General features: G+C 40.9%; 1 protein-coding gene across 1 annotated transcript in view; it reads right to left on the reverse strand.

The window, feature by feature from the left end:
• The window catches only part of LOC134531882 (uncharacterized), a 121167-nt gene that overhangs the window by 14667 nt on the left and 80730 nt on the right, over positions 1-25770 (reverse strand). Inside the window, exons 2-6 of the mRNA XM_063367895.1 lie at positions 11935-12098; positions 8627-8982; positions 6290-6469; positions 2660-3049; positions 67-485 (exon numbers count right to left, since the gene is read on the reverse strand). Of these exons, the coding sequence (XP_063223965.1) occupies positions 67-485; positions 2660-3049; positions 6290-6469; positions 8627-8982; positions 11935-12001 (1412 nt within the window). The 5' untranslated portion in view covers positions 12002-12098. The remainder of the gene's footprint in view (positions 1-66; positions 486-2659; positions 3050-6289; positions 6470-8626; positions 8983-11934; positions 12099-25770) is intronic.

Here is a 25770-nt window from a genome sequence, read left to right on the forward strand (position 1 = left end):
TGAGTTGCCAAGGACTATCCTTGTAAAGGTACAAAAGGGGCTTTGGTGACGACGACACGGACTCACCACGGCAGGAAGGAGTCGATGGCGCTCCACAGGGCCCCCAGCAGCACCAGCACCGCGGACAGCGCCGCGATCTCGGAGGCGGAGCGCGCCGCGCCGCCGAGCGGGGCACCGCGGGCGTGCCACCACCACTCGGGCGGGGCCAGCGGCGCGGACCGCGCGGACGCCACCACCACCGCCGACAGCAGCATCAGCGCCGCGAAGCAGGCGAACGCCGCGTAGTACACGGGCGGGGCGGGGCCCGTGGCGTGGCTGAGCACAGCGCCCACGGCCGGGGCGAAGAGCGCGCAGCCCAGCGCGCCCCAGGCCAGCTCGCGGCCCACGTCGCCGCGCCCCGCGCTCGTCTCGCGCGTCGCCACCACCACGGAGGCGTCCAGCAGCGTGACTGCCGCAGCGGTGAATGCGTCCCCCAGCGAGCGGAGCTGCCCCAACATCACATCACATCACTTCTTCAATCGGGAAACTCCATACACAACATCATTACGGACATACGCCCTCGGATGGACAACGAAGAAGACTAGTACACACACAGAAAAAAAAGATGAACACGACACAACAGACGGACCGGACCGTGATGTGTCGTCCAAATTTAACTGTTTTTCGGATCATCGTTTGGGACCATCTTTTTTTGTCTCGTCTCAGGGTCCAAGAATTTATCAGAGTCCTGGCTAAGTTAGTGAAGTATTTTTTTAACAGTATGAAAATTTGTTTGCCGTATAAGTCTTAGAAATATTTTTCCCCCCATAAATGTAGCATGTTTTGTTGTAGGTATTTTGAATTGTTATCAATATTAGTTTTATGTAATATTGCGAAGAAACATTTTAAGTCACAATATCTAAAATTTTGGTGCAAACAGGGAGTTTGAAAACTTTTGAAAAAATTCCTATATCTCGAAAACAACTATACTTTGAACTTTGGTTTTTTGATTCAGAACCGTGTTTTACTGGGTTAGCATTGAGTTATGGAACAGCCTGTATATTTTTTTGTCAATAACTCTAACAGTTCCGAAGATATGTTATTAATTATATACCAAATCTTTATTCCACAAAGCATTAAGGAGCGTTTACACAGATAGAATAAACAGAACAGTAACTAGGGAAAGTAACAGGTTTGATTACATGAATAGAGTAAATGGCATAGTATTACTTTTACCTCTTTTTTTCATTGTTTGTCATTTCATCATTTAGTGTGACGTATTCTGCCCATGCGAACCAATTCCTGAGACAGGAAGCACAATACTCATGTTTATTATAATTTGGGAGCTGAACTTGGTGTTGCAGAGATCAACTATCCCCACTTCATGTCGTAGTTTCACGGATCCAAGTACCGCCTCTGTCAACTGTGTTCTTGGACTTGTTCGCTCGTTTTACGTCCCTCTTTTAAGGCTATCATATCACAATCAGAAAGAACAATAATAAGCTCTAAAATTAAAAAAATATTGAGACACTATTACTGAAAATACTATTTGCCTCTTTAGAGAAAGCATTAATTTTCCACAAGACTGTGTTACACTGTTTAATTTATAGATTTTCGAGAATTTCTTTGAACACCTAAGAACTATTATTTTATAGTACAGACAAGGTGGAGGTAATATCAGAAGTGGAAAAAGGGGTGTGGTGATGCCCCCCTCCCTTCCAAATACTCAGGGGCCAGTTGAGTTTCCATATAAAGAGAGAGAGAGAGAGACGCACACACACACACACATACTTTTTTTTAATGTTTGAGTTTACCCTGAGAGTAGGGCAGAATTACAAGTTATATATACACAAAATGTTTACAGTCTTTAGATGAAAATGAATATGTACTTGTAGTTTCCTGCATGAGGCAGGGTCTACATGGATGGAACGAGGGCTGCCCTACCCGAGGGACGGACTACCCCGAGAAAACCTCCCGGGCCACGGCAACGTCCGCCGGGAGTAGTGGAAGGCGAATGTTCTGAAAACTCAACCACCGCGTCTAGTCTTTAGATATTTCTGATGTGGCATTTGGTAGGAGTAATTTCGTGAATTGAATGGAAATGTGTAACCAAGTTGCTTCTATCTGTGGGCAGATGGCGCCAAACAAAGTTCACAAAGCCAAAGGTAAAATTTTTACAGTATTAAATGTTTAATGAATTTTAACAAGCTGGGCAGTATTTAAGTAAACTTCCTTTTTGATAATCATGTCTAACACAGGGATATAGTATCAGGAACGCAACAACTAAATTTCGAAAGGGGGGGCAATATACCTTTTTATAAAGAATCATCGATCACCCCTATTGAAGCAGGGGGTCCGGGGGTACTCCCCCGGAAAAATTTGTATTTCAAGGTGGAAAATGGTGCTATTTAAGCAGTTTTATTATCTAAAAATTGATTACACAGCACTTTCTTTGCCCCCGTTTGCCCCCACTTAAAGGTTTCAGAAGGGGGGCAAAATACCATTGCCTCCCCCCCCCCCAGTTGTTGCGCCCCTGATAGTATGATTAGGTACTGTTGAATGATTCGAAAGTCGACGTAGCTCTTCCGGCAACGAGTTGAAGCAGCGTGTGAGGAAACTACGTGTTTTCTCGGAAACACGGAAGCTCGGGACTGTCTGGTGTCCGGGTGCGGTGCCTCACCACGAGGTAGCTCCAGAAGGTGAGCTGCGGGTCGCCGACGGCGCGCGGGCACTCGCTCTGCGCCAGCACGCTGCCCGCCGCCGTGTAGGGGTCGTCGATGTCGCAGGAGATGCGGCAGGGCGCGGCCAAGCCCCCGGCGGCGCCCTGGGGCACGCGGCAGCGCAGCTCCCGGGACAGCGGGTAGCGGCACCAGCGCCCGCCCTCGCTCCGCTGCCCCTCCTCCTCCTCGTCGTCGCGCGCCGCGAGCAGGGTGGCGTTCAGCGTCACCGCGGCGCTCGCGTTCGTGAACACCTCGCACACGCTGCCGTCGCAGATGTGCGGCGACGGGCCTCCGTCCGCCTGCCGCCGCCGCCTCCTGCTGCCTTCGTCGGCGTAGTCGCCCGCCTGGTCCTGCAGCGTTCACACCCGGGGCTACCACTCCCCTTCCTAGCTCCTCTCGAACAAACTTCACATCGCCAACACACATTAGTTCCTCTATTGGCAGTGGCGTAGCCAGGATTTGTGTATGGGGGGTGTTAAGAAGCATGCCCCCCCCCCCCCCCCCCCCCGTATTAAAGCTTGGGGTCCCGGGAAAATTTGGATTTTAAGGTGTAAAATAGTGCTATATTGGCAGTTTTCGGTACTTAAATTTAAATATTGTAATGGTAAAATTTTTATTAAATTTAATATGAAATTTGTTTGAGTGATGAATAAGAAATTAATTAAAGATTTGGTGGTAAGGGGGGGGGGTGTTGAACCCCTAAACCCCCTCCCCTGGCTACGCCAATGTCTATTGGCAGTCATTTGCATTCCGGTTTTTAAATATTTCACCATACACATGTACGTATCTTTCAATACAAGTCAGTTCATCAACCCTATAACTTTTTTTTAATGTTATAACACTACGATATTCAAGTAAATATCTGCAATAAATATTACTGCCGGTGTAGCACGCTCGGGACAACAAGCCGATCCGGTTGCATCTCGGGAAGTATCTCACGGAACAGAGTTTCCACAACAGCACGCAGACGGACCCGTGCGGATTAGCTCGGCGATGCTGTGCTCTTACGTTTGCGTAGCTCCGTGCGACCAATAGAAGCCGAGTACTTGGCTGCGGTGGTAGCCATGTTTGTTTTTGTTCTAAATACGTTAAAAATTTGTTTATCTAGTGTTCTAGTAGTATTTTGTCGTTTCTTTTTGTATTATTTGTGTTGATTATGCCCGTGCTATAGTTTCCAATATTTCGTAACTTTGAAATGAAAACTCATTGGTTGCCATTTGTTGCGTTTCCGGGCATAGTGGAAGCAGTGGACGCGATAGTAAAATGTTTCAGAGAATCCGACGTGAACCGTCTCAGTTTCCGTGTCATTGTAGAGCATGAGCTCTTATAAGCGCGGTGGCGCTAAGGGCGACACTGGCTCGCACATCACACGCCTACAAGCCTCTACGCTCTAGTCACTGCACTGGCGTGCACTCTACACGTCGATAACATGCCTCTATGAGACTTCAAGCGGCAACCTTATAATTTCATACTGCACTTCCCTTTAATAATACAAATACGCTCATCACTGACTCTGTAACGCTGCATGACTTCTATTTTCATGCGCCGACTGTAACATTTTCATTGCTCTTTGCTAACCTGTTCCTCCTAGCATTTTTCAGTGATAAAGTAGCGAGCCATGGCATAGTTTGCCACGTTTCACATGCCCAACTGTATGTGGCTTTGTCATGATCAAGAGTTGCAAGTCCAGTGAAGGTGTACATTTGAATCAAATCCACAGCAAGGAATATTATTTAATGACCAGAGACAATTATCATGCAATCTAGTTTTTCAAGAGGTTCTTAATTAAAAACAATTATTTGTCAAATATTTATTAATAATTTCATATATGTATGTATGAAACAATTTTCAATTGCTGAATATTAAAATTAATAAAACATTTTAATAAATATTTTGTGTATATTAAATTAAAGTGTTTGTTATATTCACCATATTTCAACGGGCACCTTAGGCGTGTTACAAGTAACTAGTTTGCAATAATGCGTGTAGAATTATTCGCAGCTTCAAAAGTCACTGTCCAAAAAATACAAGTTTTAGACGAAACCATTGGACGAACATTGTATAGACAAGTGCAATGGCTCTTAAATGCTATTCTTAAACAGCACTTATATGAAATCTTGAGCAGTTTGCAAAAAGCTCTGCACGCTGCTTTGTAAGAGCTTTACAAGGAAAAAAAAAAAACATTCGATTTGAAAACTGCTTCAAGATACCCGAGTGGTGTAAAGCATTTAAGAATACGGTGTGGGCGGACGGGTTGTTCTGTTTCCGTGTTTCGTTTTTAAACTGTATTTTTAGAAGAGTGTAAAAAGGCTAACACGCGTGCTTTCAGAATAATCTTTAGGCACGTGACATCCAGTACGGATTCTTAAAAGCACTCGTGAAACGTGCGTCACACCTTTACGTTCATTTCTCTGCTCAATTTTCGTAGTCGCGCCATATGCACGACAAGAAGACTGAGCGCCAGTTCAGGACTTAGCGCTTAGAAGAACCAACAAGCGTCGCTCTATAATCATCCCGCATCACTTAGGTATACAAATACACTCCTGATTACGTCACTAGTTTATTTTTACGTTTAACACAGTTAAACTTGCCTAATATTTAAGGGGCCAAACTATCACGAACGTTTAGCATAATTAGATTGCAAAATTGTTTTTCGAAAGGTTTTTGTACAGTATAAATAAAGAAGAATGGAATGGAATATAAAACTGTAATTTGGTTTATTTTCTTTCAGAAATTTTATATTTATTTATATTATATATTTATTTTACATATAATTGATGATAGATATTTGATTACAGTTTATTTATATGAAAACTTGTTCATAAATATATTTAAACTTTATAGCTAAACGCCAGTTTTTAAAATTAATTACAAGTCATCTACACGTGAACTGTTTGGTCGACTGTTTACAAAGTGAAGTCAAAAGTTAATGTGGTTTTCATTGCTTATCACAACAACAATTTCGGCAACAAGGGTTCATTATTCTTGCATTTTAAAAAAATCTGATTACTAGTAAAATTTGAAGTATTTATTCTTTTATTATTTAAAATAAAAATGATTCAATTATTATATTCATAAAAGTATGCATCACATCATCAATGTTTTTGTTTATGACGTCACGTTAAACTATCGTCCGTAAACCGAACTTTACAGACAACCAATTTTTTTCCAGTTCGGCATATCAAAAAGTTTTAACCGTGTTAAACGTAAGAATAAAAATGATGACTTCGACCAGGGGCGCAACAACAGGGGGGGGGGGCAAGGGTATTTTGCCCCCCCCCCTTCTGAAACCTTGAAGTGGGGGCAAACGGGGGCAAAGAAAGAGCTGTGTAATCAATTTTTAGATAATAAAACTGCTTAAATAGCACCATTTTCCACCTTGAAATAAAAATTTTCCCGGGGGACCCCCCGCTTCAATAGGGGGGATCAATGATTCTTTATAAATAGGTATATTGCCGCCCCCCCCCCCCCTTTTGGAAATTTAGTTGTTGCGCCCTTGACCTCGACCATTGGTTTGTTTGGACGGCTCTGAGCGGGCGGCGCTACAGAAACAAAACAACAGCGGGGATCGACGGCGGACCTCCACTGACCACGTAGTCGTCGGCTTCGAGCGCCTCGTCGGGCACGTCCGGCTCCAGGACGTCCGCCGGCAGCGCCGTGGTGGCGTCTGGCGGCGGCGCCTCGGCCGAGCCGTTGCCGGGCGAGAGGGGCGCCGCGGCGCCGTCGGCGTCGCAGCTGTGCCTGCAGCCCCGCAGGTGCAGCACGCCGAACTGTCAAACACATTACCAACATGCAAAAAAACAATTACTCTCAGTCTACGCTTAATCCATCGTAGGTTCATAGTAATGTTAACCAGGGCCACAGCCACGATTTCCGGAAAGAGGACATCCAGTAAAACTCATCATATATATATTTTTTAAACGAGTAAGATTTCTTTATAATTGAATTTTATAAGAAAATTTATTGTTACACTTAAATCTCGGAACAGTACTTAGACGTTTAGAACCAGAACGTTTCACACGTAGAATTTTATGAAAAGGTTTTGCTTGAAAAAATTAAAACTGAATTATTTTTTTTAATTTTTGGTTTTTATTTCAATGTTTTAAAAACTTTTGTAATTAACTCAGTTGTTTTTATAATTTTGTTAAAACAAGTCATAAATACGTACATGATCAGGGGGGTGTAGGAATTCAGCAGCCCTTCACTGTGGGGGCCTTCCTTGTGCTTGCAAAATCGAGACTGTGAATCGGGGTTGATTAACGTGAACATAAATAAAACTCTGTTTTATGGGAAACTTTATGTATGTTTTAATGTTTTCTTCTGATTGCATGCATTTAAGCCAAAATATGTGCAGTATACAACATTACGAGCACCCTGTCGGACCCCACATGCGAATATTACAGATTTCAATGCGCCCCTGTATACGACTATATTAATGTTATCAAATACATGAGACTCACGTGTCAAGTTTGTGTGAAACACGTGCTTACAGTAACACGTATGCAGACAGGCCTTAAATACAGACTACCTGGAACACAAATCCCGCCGCTTCTGTGTAATGAGGCACGTCGGGCTATAATGGGAAGGAAATACATTATTGAAGCTACTAAGGATTATAATGATCATTACAAAATAATCTCTCTGTAAACTTGTGTAGTTAAGATAATGTAATTTTCTTATTCTGTATTCGTTTTTCTTTTTAAATCCTGTAAGGAAGGGTTTCGGATCCCAAAGACTACGATCCTGTGATAATATATTTTTAAAAAAATTATGGACGTATGCCATTCCTAGTTTTCACATTATGTCAGACAAACAACCAAAAAATTTAATACAAAAACACAGAAGAAAAGCCAAAATCACCCGATGTCAAATGTTAACACAGACATCACAGAGAATTCTGTGGAAGGAATTAGTCGGAAAAAATAATCACAGCACAGACGAACAGTGGGTTAACTGCGTCGAGAAAGTTGCACCAATAACAGAAAATACAAACAAACAACGACCTTGGACAACCAAGCGACAAAAAAGGCGAACCCAACGATGATACAAAAAAGATAATCTGGACATCACAACGACGACGGCACAGAGGAACATACATTATGCACTACGCCATGATATTTTTTCCGACTATGTAGTGGGCATCTGTTCTGAAGTTAAAGTCAAGTGGTTAGCAATTGGATATCAAAACAAATCGTAGCTGTATAAAGGCATATGTGCCTGTGTGAATGTTTGTTTGTTTGTTCATAAACGTTCGTACACCATTCATCCGATTGTTGCTGTTGGTCTTCGCCGTATGCAACGTAATCTTGATTTTGACGATGTTTTGGAAGTTAGCCCCTGAACGTGACACTACCTGCTGAACAGCACGGTAAATCTGGTAGCCTACCACTCCGGCATGCATAATCTACATCAGCTACCACGTGATTTGTCACCTGACCTCATCACCCCTCCTTCCACAACTGGAGGTGGGAAAGTAACTCCACGCTTCTGGATGGTTCGACAACGAAGTGGATAACAGCCCAAGGAGTATATAAAGGCCAGGGTTGGTATGCAGTCTTCAGAAGGCAGGAGGTAAAGTTCCATGTGGATCAGGTAGGTACTCCATAACAAAATTGCAAAGAGTCCCTGGGCGGCACTCAATAGAGTGCCGGCTCGGGGGCTCAAGCAGACAAAAAAAAACAGTCTTCAGAGTCTTCGGAGCAGCGTAAGAGGAAGAAGCTCTCGCACCCGACCAAGTCAACCCTGCCGCCACGGTGCCCGACGCTACACCGAGCTGCATGTGGGACTCAGTCTCAGAAGTGGGTAAAGCTGGACTGCAAGTGAGTTGGGACTCAGCCTGATCAGCGGGAAAGAAGCCTGAAGAAGAAGTAACTGTAGATGGAGAGAGGTATAAACAATGAGATATAGAGGTGGGTAAAGGGGCCGACCTTGTCCTGCAGCGGCGGGGCGCAGGAGGGCGCGAGGCAGCGCTCCTGCAGCACGGCGGCGCCCCGCTCGTCGCAGCTGAAGCTGACGGCGGGCAGGCGCGGCTCGAGGCGCCGCACCGTGGGCACGGCCATGAGCAGGCAGTAGCAGAGCGCGGCCAGCAGCGCGCTGGCGGCGAGGGAGGCGCGCACGGGCCGCGCGGCGCCGCGACGCCCGGGCCGGTCGCACAGCGGGCTGGCGGCCAAGGGGCCCAGCACGGCCGCCAGGGGCGCCACCGCCGACACCACGCACGCCTCGTAGCGCGTCAGCCCCGCCAGCAGCATGTGGCGCGGCAGGAACGGCAGCAGGCAGCCCATGCCTGCGGGCAGTGGCGTAGCCAGGATTTGTGTATGGGGGGTGTTAAGAAGCATGGCCCCCCCCCCCCCCGTAGTAAAGCGGGGGGTTCGGGGGTCCTCCCCCGGGAAAATTTGGATTTTAAGGTGTAAAATAGTGCTATGTTTAGCAGTTTTCGGTACTTAAATTTAAATATTGTAATGGTAAAAATTTTATTAATTTTTAATATGAAATTTGTTTGAGTGATGAATAAGAAATTTAAATAAAAATTTGGTGCTAAAGGGGTGGGGGGTTACACCCCTAACCCCCCCCCCTCCCCTGGCTACGCCCCTGCCTGCGGGCACATTCCACCAACTTTCATTCTGCATGCGAGTAATTCACGACAATAAAATAACAAAAGGACAGGGTCGTAATATAAGTACGGTTGGTAAGTAATAAATTAAAAAATATAAAAAATAAAAAAATAATTAAGCATATATACTTGATATACGATATTAATATTAATACGCGCAAAAATTTAATTATTTAATAATAATGAAAATAAATTATACATACGGAAACATAACCTAACTTTTATAAATACTCTTTAAAAGTTTGTAAAACCGATTTATATTACTAATATTCAAAACAAAAAAAACTTTTTTAATGATATGAACCAGTAATCAAAATCTATCTCAAAATTTAATGATTAAAAAGCAATGTAGTCCATAATTTTTATTTCTATGTAGCCTTTTTTTTTTCGTGTTATGAAAATTTCGTTGCATAGTTCACACGCATCATAAAAATTCACTCCCATTGTTATTTTTTTTTCGTAACGTCCCTAAAGAAGTATAACTCCAAAAAAAATCGTTTTTTTCTTTTTTTTCAACAAAAGATTCCTTTGGAAACCAGTTGCCAAGATATATTTTGTAATGCCACCAGAAAGATATTGTAACATTGTACAACACAGGACTATGGCATACCTATTTGATATACGTTCGTTGATATAGTGGGCTACTGAGTATTTCTTTAGAAAAGTTTGTGTATAATTTTTAATTTTAACTGATGTTTTATTCAAGCATAATTCAATAATTACTTTATTGTGTTTTGTTGTGTTCATTAATATACACAGTTAATACTGGAAAGCTCTTCAGAGAATTGTTTACAAATAACCGTGCTTATTGGAGGTACTGTAACAAAACAAAGCATAAATGCCTGGGTAAGATTGAACCCAATATTTCTGCGAACACTATTTTGAAGTGATGCAGTTGTTTTCGTGTAAATCAACAAATGTAAAAATATCTGTATTTTACATGAATGTTTATGTTCTATTTACGAAACAAACAATAACAGTGTAGGAGTCGCAATAACAATACTTTCAACGTATTGAAGTTGTAATGTTGAACATCGTTATGGCATGTATTGTGAAATAAAACATCTCGATTTAACGAGTACAGTTATAACGAGTTTGATTTTAACGAGAACACGCTACAACAGGGACGAGGATATGTAGCCCTTTCCTGCAGCAGCCGCAGTGAGTTACGAACTGCGAGTCAAGTAGACAAGTTCATTCAACGAAATTCAGTGCCAGTTTGACCCGCTTCTTGAACTATTGTTTCATTGTTATCTGTAGTCATTCTTCACACAGTGTGTTTGAACAGTTTCAGACTTTATACAAAATATCCTCTTGTGTTGTCAATTTATCGTATGCAAGTGTCAAATGTTTAACCATGTATTTAAATATTTAAACCCGTCTGCGGGCTTTTTAAAACTTAATTTCCCCCAGAGTTTCTGAATTCCCGGTACACCGGTTGTACTCAAAAAACAATACTTGCAATCACAGGGAAAGAAACTTCTGTTTGGTGCTCTGTATAGTGTATATGTCTTGTAACCGATGGTTACTAAATTGTAACATTTATGTATAATTTTCATGAATAAACAGATTTATGAAAGCAAGAAGCCATCAGAATTAAAATTACTTAGAGGTCTCAAAATCGTGTCAACACTAGCATTTTCGAAAGAGTGACCGCTGCTAATATAAAACAGGTTAAAAAAAAATGTTGATATTGTTTTCGGTTTGACCAATTTCGTTATAGCCAGCATGGTTACAACGAGACTGCAATGCTGCGAGCATGGGTAAAGACAGCGCATACCTGTGGCAGCGATACACTCTGAGCTATTGCTGTGCTGCCAGTCAAGAAGGCATTGCATTAAGTAGGCAATAATGGAATCAACTAAATCAGCAAATAGTACATTGTAAGCTAAATTTCAATTCAATATAAACGTAATTTTATTTCAAATATTTTAGATTTCGCACCTGCGATATTAAAAACAGTATCAGTTTTTTTTTCGGATATCGCCATATTTAATTCTGTTCGAATTTCCACATAGTTATCCCTGTGGGAAAGTAGGCGAGGGAGTGAAAAATTTTGGAATTTTGTTTAATTATAAACATAACTACAAATAAACTAATAGATAAGATATCTGTATTCTACATATCTAGAAACTTCCGTTTTCGTGAAAATATTTCGTGACTACAGAAATAATTGAATAAACTTACATATAAATTTTGTTGTGGTGCTTGAATGCTTTAAGAAAAATTTAATCTAGCTAACTAGACCTCTCAGTTCTCACACTAAGTTTGCTGCAAAAATGTCTATGATAGCTGGATCGAGTTTGCCTTGACAAATTGACAACTTTAAATCACACACTTTGAGCTTGAATAAAAATTTCCATGGCAAGTTAGCTTGATGGCATCCCAACTCAAGATTGTAGTTTGCTTTCTGTATGCAAACGTAACAATAAGGTTTTAAACAGTCTTATTTATCAAGTCTTATTTAAGTCATTCTGCAAGCCTAGCTCAAGCCAAGGGGAAAATGAAGTAACGGTGAACTTGGATTTAGTAAAATCACAAAAACGAATTTTTGTCACTCTTTACAATTACAATTATGAATAAGCAAAGAAATGTTATTTGGTAAATGATCAGGCTATAACTTACCACCAAAGAAGAGAAAGAGAAGGCACTTTAGTGGAACCATATTCTTGTTTATCGTCAGTTTCGACATTTTCGTTTATAATAGTGAAAGTCAAATTCTTCTGTACAGATATATCCTTGCATATCCTTTACATGCTTGCAGTTGGTATTCTCATTGGTAGCAGCATCTGTAAAATAAAAAAAATAAAAAAAACTGTTTACATCACTCATATTTTGTCGTAAAAAGTTTGTGAGATGTACATTGCACCTTAAAAAAAAAACACTTTGTATATTTCAAAACCATACTTGCAACATTCCCTTGAATAATTTGTGTTAGGCCTATATAAAGAAGTTGATCATCCACTTAACTACTAAAGTATTATTACACTTTGGAAAAAGATTCATAGGTATTGAAGCACTTACGGCAAGACTTAAAATCACACCACAGGTTGTTTTACTCCATAAAACTTCTTATAAATAATATTAATATGTTTTCATAACAGTCACTTCTGTCAATGATAAAAAAAAGTACAAACGCAATGCTATCACAAAAAACCACTCAGTCTCAAGCCTGTGTTAAAATTCCAAATAAATTATGGTAGCAAATTTCACAATGTCTACACCATCGCTCAAATAATATAATAATTTTTAATCAGATCGATAATGTTAAGGTTTGTCCGTACAAGGTATTACCAGAGTAATTTCAGTTGATTAAGCAAAAAAAAAAAATTTAAAACATATAGGTACTAATGTTGTAAATTGTGTTTTAAAAAGTTTCAGGTTTTATTTTAGTGATGCCATACAATTATAACTTCTGACGTGTGCGTAAACTTAAGAGTACTAACTGTTTGGTGAATTGTAAACAAATTGACAGTATTTTAATAAAATTCCTTGTTGAAAATCAGGCCCAAAGACGGCGTTTAGGATATTTTCAAGTCTTTTTCACTTTTGTCAGAGCCGTTTCTAATCGTTTAAAATTTCCTGTTGTTTCGTGCTGCTATCTGCGCATGATGGTTTACAATTCTGGCAGCGAATTCTAGCAGCAAGCGTATCAAATACAAGTGATTCGCATCCAAAAATGTTGGTACTTGAAAAGCGAATATTTAATTTATCAGATTATTTATCGGCAATATTTTAAAGAATTCTACGTTGAATTTCGTCTCCTAATTTCGTATTATAAGTTCATTTGTTGACAAGAACAACATGAAGAAACAAAACAAGAATTTGCTCGTTACCGAGCTTAGATGTTTACACCTCACGGAAAGACTCGTACAAATTATTTTTATAAATGTATTTAAGATTTCAGTGAGTTCATAATACATGTTTTTATTAAATATCTCATGTTAAATATTCAGTATTTAAATATCTGCGCTATAGCTGGGCCGAACGGCACACTTCTGAAGAGACAGCGGCGAGATTTGTATCCATTGTGAAAGAACGTCTTGCTGACTGCTCTCGGGGGTTGTAGGGCCAACCACGCCGGAGCCAGGGTGACTGGCCCGTCTCTTTCCTTCATTCTGGCCAATGGGGAAGCCGCATTTCAAGGACAGTCGAATACTAACTTTGAAAATATTTTTTTTTTTCGAAATATTACACGAATATTATTCTGATGTTGTTAAATTAATGCATCGGTGTAGGAATGTAAGAAAACATAGAAATTAAAAGAAATGACAGCAAAACACTTGCCCACAAACGTTAAATTCGGCTGCGGGCGCCCGGGCTTAGGTTTATCGGCGAGTGTTGGTAAACTTTGCAGCGAATCACAGCAAAACTGCCACCGACAGACAGAACTTCGTATTCCTAATTACATTTCCTGTAAATATTTTTATATAATCATAAAAGCATTTGCTTTCGTCTCTTAATGGACATGTTGGAAGTTCTCGATTTTCTTTTTTAAAGTATAAAATAATGTCAAAGCAGGAGTCAGACTTTCCTGACACACAGGTTCTCCTGCCTGTCCGCCTGTCCTACTTTCGTAATCCTACCCAAGGAGGACAAACTAGTCCAACCAGCTAACGGAGTTGGTAATCGCCCTTCCTCGTCGTAACATGTGTTGCACTCGGCGTCGGAAGTCGCGACTAACGTTAGACTAACGTTTGTTTCAGTAACGGAATGCCACGAGCTTGCACGGCGGGGCATTATGTGGTCCACCCAACTTTGATACTTTAATTTTATTTTAATTAGTATTTTAGATATTAATTTTACTATTCCATTTTAATCACGTACGTGTTATTGACACATTGACAGGTTTTTTTTTCTTCCTTTGTTGTCGCATTTAGGGATTGCAACGATATATCGAAATATCGGAAATAACGACATTTTAGGTTCAACACATCGATAATTTGGTACATATATTTTTTTGATATCGATATTTTGTTCCGATTATACTGAAATTGAATAAACTAATATTTTCCAAGTAAAAAAAAGACAATTTTATTAATATTATCTGTAAACAAATTTTGTAGAAAAAATAATAATAATATGGTGGACCGAAGACTTCGGAAAGAACCAATTATTATTTAAAAGTAGGGCTTAAAAGAGAAATATTGGCATTCCCAGCAGGACATTTCATAGGTCAGTAAGTTGAAGCACTGCAATGCAGTGACATATCGACTGTTGGGTACGGGCAGTGGCCGGTGACGTGAAAGTAGATACGTCTAGTAAGATTTTATATTCGTATTCAGTCTTAACTAGCGTAATATCATGCGCGTGAAAAAAAAAACGCGCAAGTGGTGATGATTACTTATACTTGCGCTCCTTTTTACGCGGCCATAGATATTACACTACGTGACCATCTCTGTTGATAGTATTTGTGGCAGCACAACAAATTCAAGGCATCAAGTTACAGCCCTTATAAACAGTAATGACAAAGAAACGAAAAAAAAAAAAATACCGGCGTGGATGGGAGCACGAGCTTAGAGCGGGAGCGCTAAGGGCGACATTGCCTCGCACATTACACGTCTCTTCGCCTCTGCGTGCATAGGCACAGAACTAGCGCGAAAGTCTTCTCGTCGGTAACGCGCCTCTATTACTCTGGAATAGCACAGATGTAGGATCCATGCACTTTCCTATACCACTTAGAAACTGTGTTTATAAATTTTCAATACCCAAGAAACGTCCATGAAAATATCCGTTTTAACCTTTCTCACAATACAAAAAAAAAATTTTTGAAGATAACTTCTTTAGCGCGTTATGAAAAAAAAGACGAGAGAAAATTTTTATGACGCACGTGCAACATGCAACGAAATTTTCACAGGATGAAAAAAATATAACAAACAAAACAAAGGCTACATACTTATAAATAAAAATTATACATGAACTTTTAAATCTTATTAAGTGTTGGATATATTTAATACTGGTCCATATCATTAAAAACATTTATTTATTCAGACTATAGTTTATATAAGTTGTGCTTATAAACCTTTTCAAGCGTATTTGTCAAGTGTATTTATGTAAGTGAGGTTTTGTTCCCGTATGTATAATATATTACATTAATTTTTAATTAAAAGTTTAGAATAAACATTTAGAATATTTATTTATTTTCATTACTAATTAAATTTTGTCTTGGTTATTTTACTAAATTAAGAATTTTTTTTAATTTGATTGAAATTATACTTGACCTACGTACCGTATTTATAGTATCACTTCAATACTTTTATTTTTTTATTCCAATGTTTTATTTTTATGTAAAATCAAAGGTAGTTTTTTTTTACTACGCCAAATAAGTATAGCTTCTAACGCGCGTGCACAAGTGCGCGCAACTGAGACGAAACTACTGAAACGAAGCCTGAACAGACAAGCGTGATGACTGGAGACCCGGAAATTTCGCGGATTAATTTAGTCGCAAGCTAGAATGCAAACCTTCACACTCTCGCACTGTGTTCGTGATTGGCACGCAGTTGTTTGGACACGCCCGTCTACGACCGTGAGCCAACGATGGTCGTCAGCTAGGGAGAGGAGTAAGCGAATCAGGTAGTACCAAATAACAAGGATAAAAATGTTCTCGCCAAGAAATCAACCAATGGGAAAGTAAACATGGGTCGAGCACACCTATAACTTATGAATTCTATCCTGAGGCCAGAAGAATCCGCGAAATTTCCGGGTCTCTAGTGATGACTCTTGGCCAGACCACGTGACTGCTCGCGGTCGGCGCGGCGACACCGGCAGGACGGACGCCGCAGAGCCTGGCTCGGCAGGACGGACGCCGCAGAGCCAGGCTCGGCAGGACGGACGCCGCAGAGCCAGGCTCGGCAGGACGGACGCCGCAGAGCCAGGCTCGGCAGGACGGACGCCGCAGAGCCTGGCTCGGCAGGACGGACGCCGCAGAGCCAGGCTCGGCAGGACGGACGCCGCAGAGCCAGGCTCGGCAGGACGGACGCCGCAGAGCCAGGCTCGGCAGGACGGACGCCGCAGAGCCAGGCTCGGCAGGACGGACGCCGCAGAGCCTGGCTCGGCAGGACGGACGCCGCAGAGCCAGGCTCGGCAGGACGGACGCCGCAGAGCCAGGCTCGGCAGGACGGACGCCGCAGAGCCTGGCTCGGCAGGACGGACGCCGCAGAGCCAGGCTCGGCAGGACGGACGCCGCAGAGCCTGGCTCGGCAGGACGGACGCCGCAGAGCCAGGCTCGGCAGGACGGACGCCGCAGAGCCAGGCTCGGCAGGACGGACGCCGCAGAGCCAGGCTCGGCAGGACGGACGCCGCAGAGCCAGGCTCGGCAGGACGGACGCCGCAGAGCCAGGGCGAGAGAAGGAAGGCGAGTTCCTGCGGGCCGAGGGTTGGCCGAGGCGGCGCAGAGGTCACGGGGTCAGCGACCCCCGCGCCACGGGAGCGGCAGCACGCCGTCACGCAACTTCCCAAGGAAACAGTTCAACCCAGAAGACGAACGAAGAGTCCGTCGTGATTTCGAGTTAACCGAATCTTCGTAGCAGGGCCGGATTTAGAGGTCTGGAGGCCTCGGGGCAACAGAGGAGCGGAGGCCGCCTGGCCCCAAATTATTTTACAAATAAAATTAACAATTTTTTTTCAGTCGAGTTTTCCAATAAATAATATATTGTGAAATGAAGTAGATTCTCTTAGTATTTAAAAAAAACATACATAAATATTTTCGGAGACAAGAATTATATGAAATTAAATTTTAGTGTTAATGAATATTTCTGTGAATATTTAACAATAATATAATCATGTACGTACAAAGTACTGTAGGTAAAGGTAAAACAGCTAAAAAAGAATATCAAAGGAAAATATGTTTACTAGTGTTTACTTGTCGGAATTTGAAAGATTTTTTTTCCGAAGTCTCTATTGTGGGGGGCCCTCCGTTTGAGGGGGCCCTCCGTTTGTGGCCCTGCTTCGTAGAAACTACGCCGTACTTGTTTTTTTTTTTTTTTAAATTTCCGTTTGTATATTCTGTTCTAGACAAAGGTAAACATGCACGTGGACAAAACGTGTGTGTTTTTTTTTAAGCGAAATCTTTGCTGACGGGGCTACAGTTTTCGAGCGTTACGAAAATTCCGATCGCATATGAGGGGACTGGTTAGGTACGTGGAGGGGGGAACCGGTGGAGGTGGACGCCACTCCAACGAAAGGAATGACGTGTTAGGAGGAAGGGGAGGGATAGGTACGTAGCATGCTACGTGCTAGTTGTAACGGCCGGAAGGGGAGAGGAAGACATGATGCAGCAGTGATGATACGGAATCCTCGTAACGCTGCTTGTGTCTGTCTATCTGCTCCTCAGTTTTAGTAACGGCCAAAAGATTGACGCTACCATATTTCTTTTATTTTATTTAAAGTACCCACGATACATTTATTCGTGTGGAAAATAGTTATTTATTTGTGCAATTAACTTTATAAGTATCATTCCTTTTTATGCAAATAGTATGATATAGATAATTTATCTCTATTTATTCCTAATAAGCAAGAAGTTTCACTTGCGCCGCGAGTGGACTCCAAGCACAACGTTTTTTTTTTTTTTTTTGCCGTAGACTTAATCAGTTATGGAATGTTTTGTTAACATACCAAGAACATTCTTTTGGGATCATGTTGAAAGATTGATTTTTTTTTTTTCCTTACCTAACTAAAACTAAATGTATTTTGGAGGGGTCCGGGTTAGGGAGGGACCTAGGTGCGTCTCAGGCCGAAGCCTATACGCCTAGTCATGCTGGGATTAGCCATGCAAGGAGAGGGTCGCATGCATCATGTGCTAGGAGGGGATTGGCCAGCCATGGCAGCGATTGGCGCCATGACTAACTCCCCTCACTCTTAAATCTAGACTATAACCAGAGATAGGTTGGGCCCAGGTAAAACCTGCATAGACACAGGGAAAACCCTGGGCACATTCATGCGGGATGCAAATTGGCATGCATTACGTGTAGGAGTTTACAGGAGACAGAGGATGGTCTGGATGAAGTGTTGGACAGAGTAGAAAAGAGTCTACCATGCGGGGGTTGGGCACTTGGACTAGTAGTCCGCTTTGCTTTTTATCCAGGACTGGATTTAGTGACCAGGGACGCAAGCGCCCCTGGTGGTGAGTGGTTGCACTGACCACTCACTCCGCCGCCAGTCAGCACCTAAAAAAACTAAGAAACTAACGAAATGCCTAGTTTGTAAGTCATGTTGAAAGATTTTTTTTTTTTTTTTTTTTTTTTCCTAACCTAACTAAAACTAAGTGTATTTTGGAGGGGTCCGGGTTAGGGAGGGACCTAGGTGCGTCTCAGGCCGAAGCCTATACGCCTAGTCATGCTGGGATTAGCCATGCAAGGAGAGGGTCGCATGCATCATGTGCTAGGAGGGGATTGGCCAGCCATGGCAGCGATTGGCGCCATGACTAACTCCCCTCACTCTTAAATCTAGACTATAACTAGAGATAGGTTGGGCCCAGGTAAAACCTGCATAGACACAGGGAAAACCCTGGGCACATTCATGCGGGATGCAAATTGGCATGCATTACGTGTAGGAGTTTACAGGAGACAGAGGATGGTCTGGATGAAGTGTTGGACAGAGTAGAAAAGAGTCTACCATGCGGGGGTTGGGCACTTGGACTCGTGGTCCGCTTGCTTTTTATCCAGGACTGGATTTAGTGACCAGGGACGCAAGCGCCCCTGGTGGTGAGTGGTTGCACTGACCACTCACTCCGCCGCCAGTCAGCACCTAAAAAACTAAGAAACTAAAACAGAAAAAAGATAAATGACTTACAAACTAGGCATTTCGTTACGAAATATGCAAACACCCAACTCAGGGATGGACGTGCAGTGCTTAAGATAAAACTAAAATAAGAACTAAAAATATTTATTTATTTATTTTTTTTTATTTATTTTTTTTTTTTAATTTTTTATTATTATTTTAGAAATATATATTTTTGATGACTATTACTTAGTATCTAGGACTTATTACTAATTTACAAATCTCTAATATCTACTACTATACTACTAGTTCAATATAGAGGAACTGTCGGTGTATAAAGTTACAGGTGAATTAAGTCAAGACCTATTCGCATTCTGGCATTGTTGCAAGCTTGTAATTCAAAATCCCATGTCTTTCAGAAACACAACCGGCACTGGAGGTGAAGCCTGCCAGGCGGGCCATGCCCATCGGACATAGGGAGTCAGCCCTAACACAACAGGCAGTGAACTCCCGGGAGCCGAACCTACACCTGCGTGCTTCGGACCATTTTGAATAAGCAAATTATTCGTTAATGTCTATAATTTAAGTTTCAACTCGCGGGAGACTGATTTGGCCGATCGCTCAGCCAGCCACAGCACACTACGGAGGTCTGTGAGCCAAGATTGAATTTGGCATTTTATATTTTCCATGCAACTCTGGATCTTGTTCGCCCAGTGATGATCATGTTGAAAGTAAGTGAACTCAGTGCCCGGAAATGTACGAAGACAGCCGTAGATTTACGAAGATCCCTGGGTGATTTGTAGCCAGCGTTCTGCGTAAACCAAAGGAGAAAATTTTTAACAGTGTGTGATCTCGCGGTGAGAGAAACGCGCGCGGGCCCATCAAACATCACACTGAATACATAGACCGCGCCTTCAAGCTGAGCGAGCAGGGACGTAGTCAAGAGGAGGTCGAACCCTTCCCTTCCAGGATAAAAAATAAATAAACTGTTTTGTTAAAATAAACTTGATTGATTTTATACTTTACCAACCGTATTTATAATATAAATCTAGGCATTTTTTATTATTTTATTTCTATTAATTATTTGCATACAAAATCAATTTTTAAATTTTAAATTTTTTGACGTGACAACGTCTAATAAATCGATGAACGCCGGCTGCACGCACGAAAAGGTGTCCCGTTACGCTCATTGTATGCTTGCGCCGCATCTATCTCTCTTCAACTAGATTGGAACAACCATCGATTTGACTTTTTCGAGGCACATTAAACTTGACACACTCCCATTCGTTTCCTACTTTTCCTATCATCGTCCTATCCTAAACAGAATAACACAGATTGGAAGAAGTTAAATAGCAAACATGTATATAAGTTACAGTTAAAATAATCTCTTCGTTAAAGTAATAAACATATCTATTTGAATAAATGAGTGCAAATAAAAGTAAATTTATCAATTAAATTGTAGATTTCATTTCACTCCTTCTTTGTATCCATACAAAATAGTGATAAATCAATAAAAAAGATGATCAATTTTATTCATAAAAGTATGCAATCATTTCATCAATGCTTTGTTATGAAGTTTTCACGTTAAACTATCGTCCGTAAACCGACTTTACAGACAACCAATTTTTTAAATTTTAATTTTTTTTTTTATCACGCCAAGCAATTTAACTTCTAACACAACCATTTTTTAAAAATAGTATTAGACTGCAAATTTGGCAAAACACAACACACATGAACAAGATCGTCAACATAGGTATGGGAGCAGTTCAGTTGATAGTTATTGTAAAACGTTAAAGATTTGAATTCGTTTAACGCACCACCAGAACTGAATTAGAACACCGGCAATACTGTTAGTAGTTTCCACTTCTCCAGCTGTTAATTTTCCATCATGAAGATATGATGGTGTAGTTACAATGACCCCTTTGTTCGAGAGGCTCATTTTATTTTCTGCAAAACCTTTTGGCAGACGTGACCTCATCGCCATCCTCTTATATATTTAATAGTCTACGATCATTTGTAATCAATGTGTTACTTGAACTACCACCGTAGCATTTAGATCTTAATGATAACATTTCTCTTGGGGAAATGCCTATTATGAATTATAATATATAAGTACCCTTTTAATTAGAGTATACACTAATTTATCAATATTAGGTGCCTGTTCAACTTAATTTCTGTTCAATAAATTATTACTCTGCATTAAGGGTACTTTTTTTTAACAACACATGCATTGTTTCCCCAATACTTTCCTTGCTAGGCCACAACACAAAATTAGCCCTTGTAGACGCTAGCATCATTATAGTGGTGGTGAAAATCATTCGATTTGCAGAGCGGAATTTTAAACTATACAATGAAATACCTCCGACAAAAGCATAAATACTTGAAAAAAATTACCAAACTCCGGCTTTGTAACTGATTTTCGAGTAGGAATTTTATTAAATTACTGCCCCATTTTGTTAAAATTCATTAAACACTTAATACTATAAAGTTTTCCTTTGTATTTGTGAGATTTATTCGCCACAGATGGCAGCACCAAGGTTACACATTTCCGCTCCATTCCACTTCTATTCCAGTCACGAAATTACTCCTGCCAAATGCCGTATACATTGAGCTGACATGTTTTACATTTGAAAAATCTTAATCAGAAACTATGCGTAATTCGCGTCCAGAAATGTAATTGAAAAAACTATTTGCGTATTGTGTCATATTTTAAATAATTCTAAGTTAAATTTCGTGTCCGAGTTTCGTATTATAAGTGTATTTGCAACACATGAACACATGAACACATGAACACATGAATTTTCTCATTACCGATGTTAGTTGTTACACATATCTGGAGAGTACTGAAAGAGACTTGCTCACATGTTATTTTTTTTTTTTCACAACAAATACATGTCCCTAGGGACAAGTCTGAGTGCACAGGGGACTATGAGGTCTATCCTAAGGCGGGAAACGCAAGAACGCAATAAGTTCAATAATGAGGTTTTCAAATACCCATTTATAAACTACGCCAGACACAAACACAACGCAAGCTTCGGGTAACTTTTCAACTTCTGGCTTTGTTCTTGCGTTTCCTGACGTCCATAAATAATTAGAAGTTTCCCGAGGTCGTTGAAAACGCGAATTTCTCCTTTCCCTATCATTTTTTTTTTAAATTTATAATATAATAATACATTTATTCATTTACTCTTTTTTTTACACTTGACTACAATTCACTCAATTAAAGAGGACGTTTATCACTCACAAGGCAGTGAGTGCATCTAGTGTCTTAAATCGACGTGCGGTATTTTGAATAATGTAAACATTTTAAAAATTGGTACCAATTGACAAATAAATAAATTATAACAATAAACCTTTCAATAGTTTTTAAAAAGTTAAAAAGAGCAATTAATTGAAATATACATAAAACGGTCAAACATTAATATTTAAAGGAGATGACTAAGTACTTAAGTTACAACAGTATACTACACCTTACTTAAATATTAAAGACATCTCTTCATCAATTAAATAATTTAACCAGAGATTGACATATTTGGGGGGGGGGGGGGGGGACAATGGCACAGTGCACACATGCTTGCCTCTCTCTCTCTCTCTCTCTTTCTGGGCGAGCCTGCTGGACCGAGATACGTCTGTTCGGCGCACGTGCAGAAGCAGGCGGTTCGCGAGAAACAAGAGAGAACACCTCGTGGGAAAGAGTGAGTGAGTCAGGGAGGGAGGGGATGGCAATTTGCGGAATGGTGCCACGGGAAAAGTTTAAAAATACCGCTCGACGCGCGTCCCTCCAGCTCCCACCTTCCGCCACTCGGTTTACACGAGCGAGGCGAACCTTCTTCAAAATGGCCGCCTTCATAGCGTCGACGAACCACGGACATAGTCGCGTCCGTCTGATCTGTCCGACCGTATTCTCCGAACATGCCGTCTGATACACTCTCTGAATGAACGTGCCACATTCATATGTTCGATGCACCTGGTTCACGTGATCACACATAGAGGGCAGCACGGTAGATTGCTATAGATATTTTTTATCCTGGCTTTACTCAAAGAACTTTACACAAAAGAGAGATTATTGTAAAAATGTTAAAATATATATTAATATAAAAATATAAATGAAATTTCGATACTTTTTATTATATTATTATACTTTTTATAATATTATTTATATTATCTTCCTGCCTACACACGTTTACCATTTTTTTTTTTTGGGTGTTTAATGGAAAACCAACTAAACAAGATGGTGCCCAAGACGAAATTATAAACATTAAATTAAAACGTTTGTTTGGAAATAGTTATTTTCGTGCGAATTTAAAAAAAAATTGTTTACACGCATCATACTTCTCACTGGCGAATATTGTTCATGACGTTACACGCTGCTGATGATGATGGCACCTGACTGACCACGGAAGTTCAAAATTCGTCAGCTCTGGTCAGGCAGATCCGCTCCACGAGACCATCAGCACCCGATGACGTATGTCACGTGGACCAATCAAATGTCATGCCCGCATCTGCTCCATCAGCTCAGCCAGACGCGACTGCGCGAATGTGGCAGGGCCTGTACTCTTATTGAGGCTGGGTGATAAGTGCGACGCTCGCCGGTGCCTCTGGCGCGGTATCGCCCCTAAGTGCAAGGCTGTGAACCATAACGCGCAATTTTTCTCGTCGTGCACAGGACAACTATGAAATGTGAGTTGTGACCATAAATTTACATGGCAGAGAAATGAAGATAAAGGTGTAATGTAAGTCCATTAAGTATTCTGTACCAGAAGTTATATGCGAAAACATTATTTTGGGAAACCACCATGTAAGCCATTTTCACTCTTCTTAAAATAACAATGTGTAAACTAAATCCGGAAACAGAACTACTAGTGCGACCTCAAAATATTTTAAAATGATTTTAGTTAACGGACAGAACTCTGATATATTTAGAAGTTTTCAAATAACGTGGTATTTTTTTCTTAATCTCTACACACCTTTTGTGTGCCCGGGTAGGCTGGGTTCTTAACAAGCGGTGAACGATCTTTGTGGGGGGGGGGGGGGGGGGTGTGTGGAACGGAATATTTCGCGAACTGAATAATTGGTGAGTGTACTGTACTGCATAAGAACTGCACAGAACTGTAAGAAATTGCACTAAACTTGCGGACATTTCAAAGAAGTATGCCCCTCAAGCCATCAAGTGGTCCTTGGTAGTTCCAGATGACTGCATCTTCGTGTAAACTACGTCAGAACCTAAAATCCGAGTTCTGCGTTCCATTTTAAAGAATTTAAACCTTCACGTAATTTATTTTATTTTATTTTTGCAGTAGAATAAATTTTTTAAGCCTCATTTATCATTTTTGACGATTCTTTTAAGTTCATATTCAAAGTTATTAATATGTTGTAAAATTGTTACTTAGTCTGAAATAAGTTATTTTGTGATCATAATTTTTTTAGAGCAAAACGTTCGTTCAAAAGAAAAGAAATTGGTTGTCTGTAAAGTCGGTTTACGGACGATAGTTTAACGTGACAATGTCATAACAAAACATTGTTGAAATGATTGCATACTTTTATGAATAAAATTGAATAATTTTTATTGAATTATCACTATTTTGTATGCATACAAAGAAGGAGTGAAATGAAATCTACAATTTCATAGATAAATTTACTTTTATTTGCACTCATTAATTCATATATGTTTATTACTTTAACGAAGATATTATTTTAACTATAACTTGTATACATGTTTGCTATTTAACTTCTTACAATCTGTGTTAGGACGATGATAGAAAAAGTAGGAAACGAATGGGAGTGTTTCAAGTTTAATGTGCCTCGAAAAAGTCAAATCGATGGTTGTTCCAATCGAGTGGAAGAGAGATAGATGCGGCGCAAGCGTACAATGAGCGTAACGGGACAATGTGCGTTACGGGACACTTTTTCGTGCGTGCAGCCGGCGTTCATCTATTTATTAGACGTTGTCACGTCAAAAAAAAAAGTAAGAGTTATATCAATTTGTATGGTGTAATAGTAACTATATACACCTAAACGGTCATACAGGAAAACACTAATTTTGTCTATTGTGTTGAAAAGTTTTGTCGCTACAGAGCTTGTTGCAGTTTTGCACGAGCGTGTGGCGTACGTGGATGCGCGCACCTTCGTGCGGTACGAACAGCGCCCACGCCGTGCCGTCACGAGCAATATCTGGAGAGGATGAAGAGCTCTTCCCACACTTGGTCCGCCAAGGCCAACATTCTCTCTCTCTCTCTCTCTCTCTCTCTCTCTCCTTCTCTCCCCCCCTTCTCACTCTGACACCACTCATGTGACCGCTGTAGTCGCAGCGACGACCACTCCTCTGTGTCGTTTGTGAACGATTCGTTCAAAACGAGCGAATCTTTGAGCGGACAAAGCCAATTCGCTACGTAATAAATCGATTCATTGAGGGTCGATTACTCGAAAGCTGAACAAGGTTCGGGAGAATATGAAACGCAAGAGAGAACACGAGGAATCTATCTGAACCGGCCGGTCTGATTTCGTTCGTAAAATGACTCATGACTTCGGGAGTCAAAAGCGATGACGCGATGAGTAATTGCAACGTCCGCGCGTTGACAAGATCAAGCGATAACTAATCAAGGAAAAAAGGGTAACATGAAAAGGGGTGGGAGTGGGGGGTTAGCGACTCAACAAGTTTCACGTTACAATTATTATTCATGGATTGTCTTTTCTTTTTTTTTACTAAGAGTATCGGTGATAGTGACAGGATCAATTCATTTTAAG

Source organism: Bacillus rossius, chromosome 5 (assembly GCF_032445375.1).
Source record: "Bacillus rossius redtenbacheri isolate Brsri chromosome 5, Brsri_v3, whole genome shotgun sequence".
NCBI lineage: Eukaryota > Metazoa > Arthropoda > Insecta > Phasmatodea > Bacillidae > Bacillus > Bacillus rossius.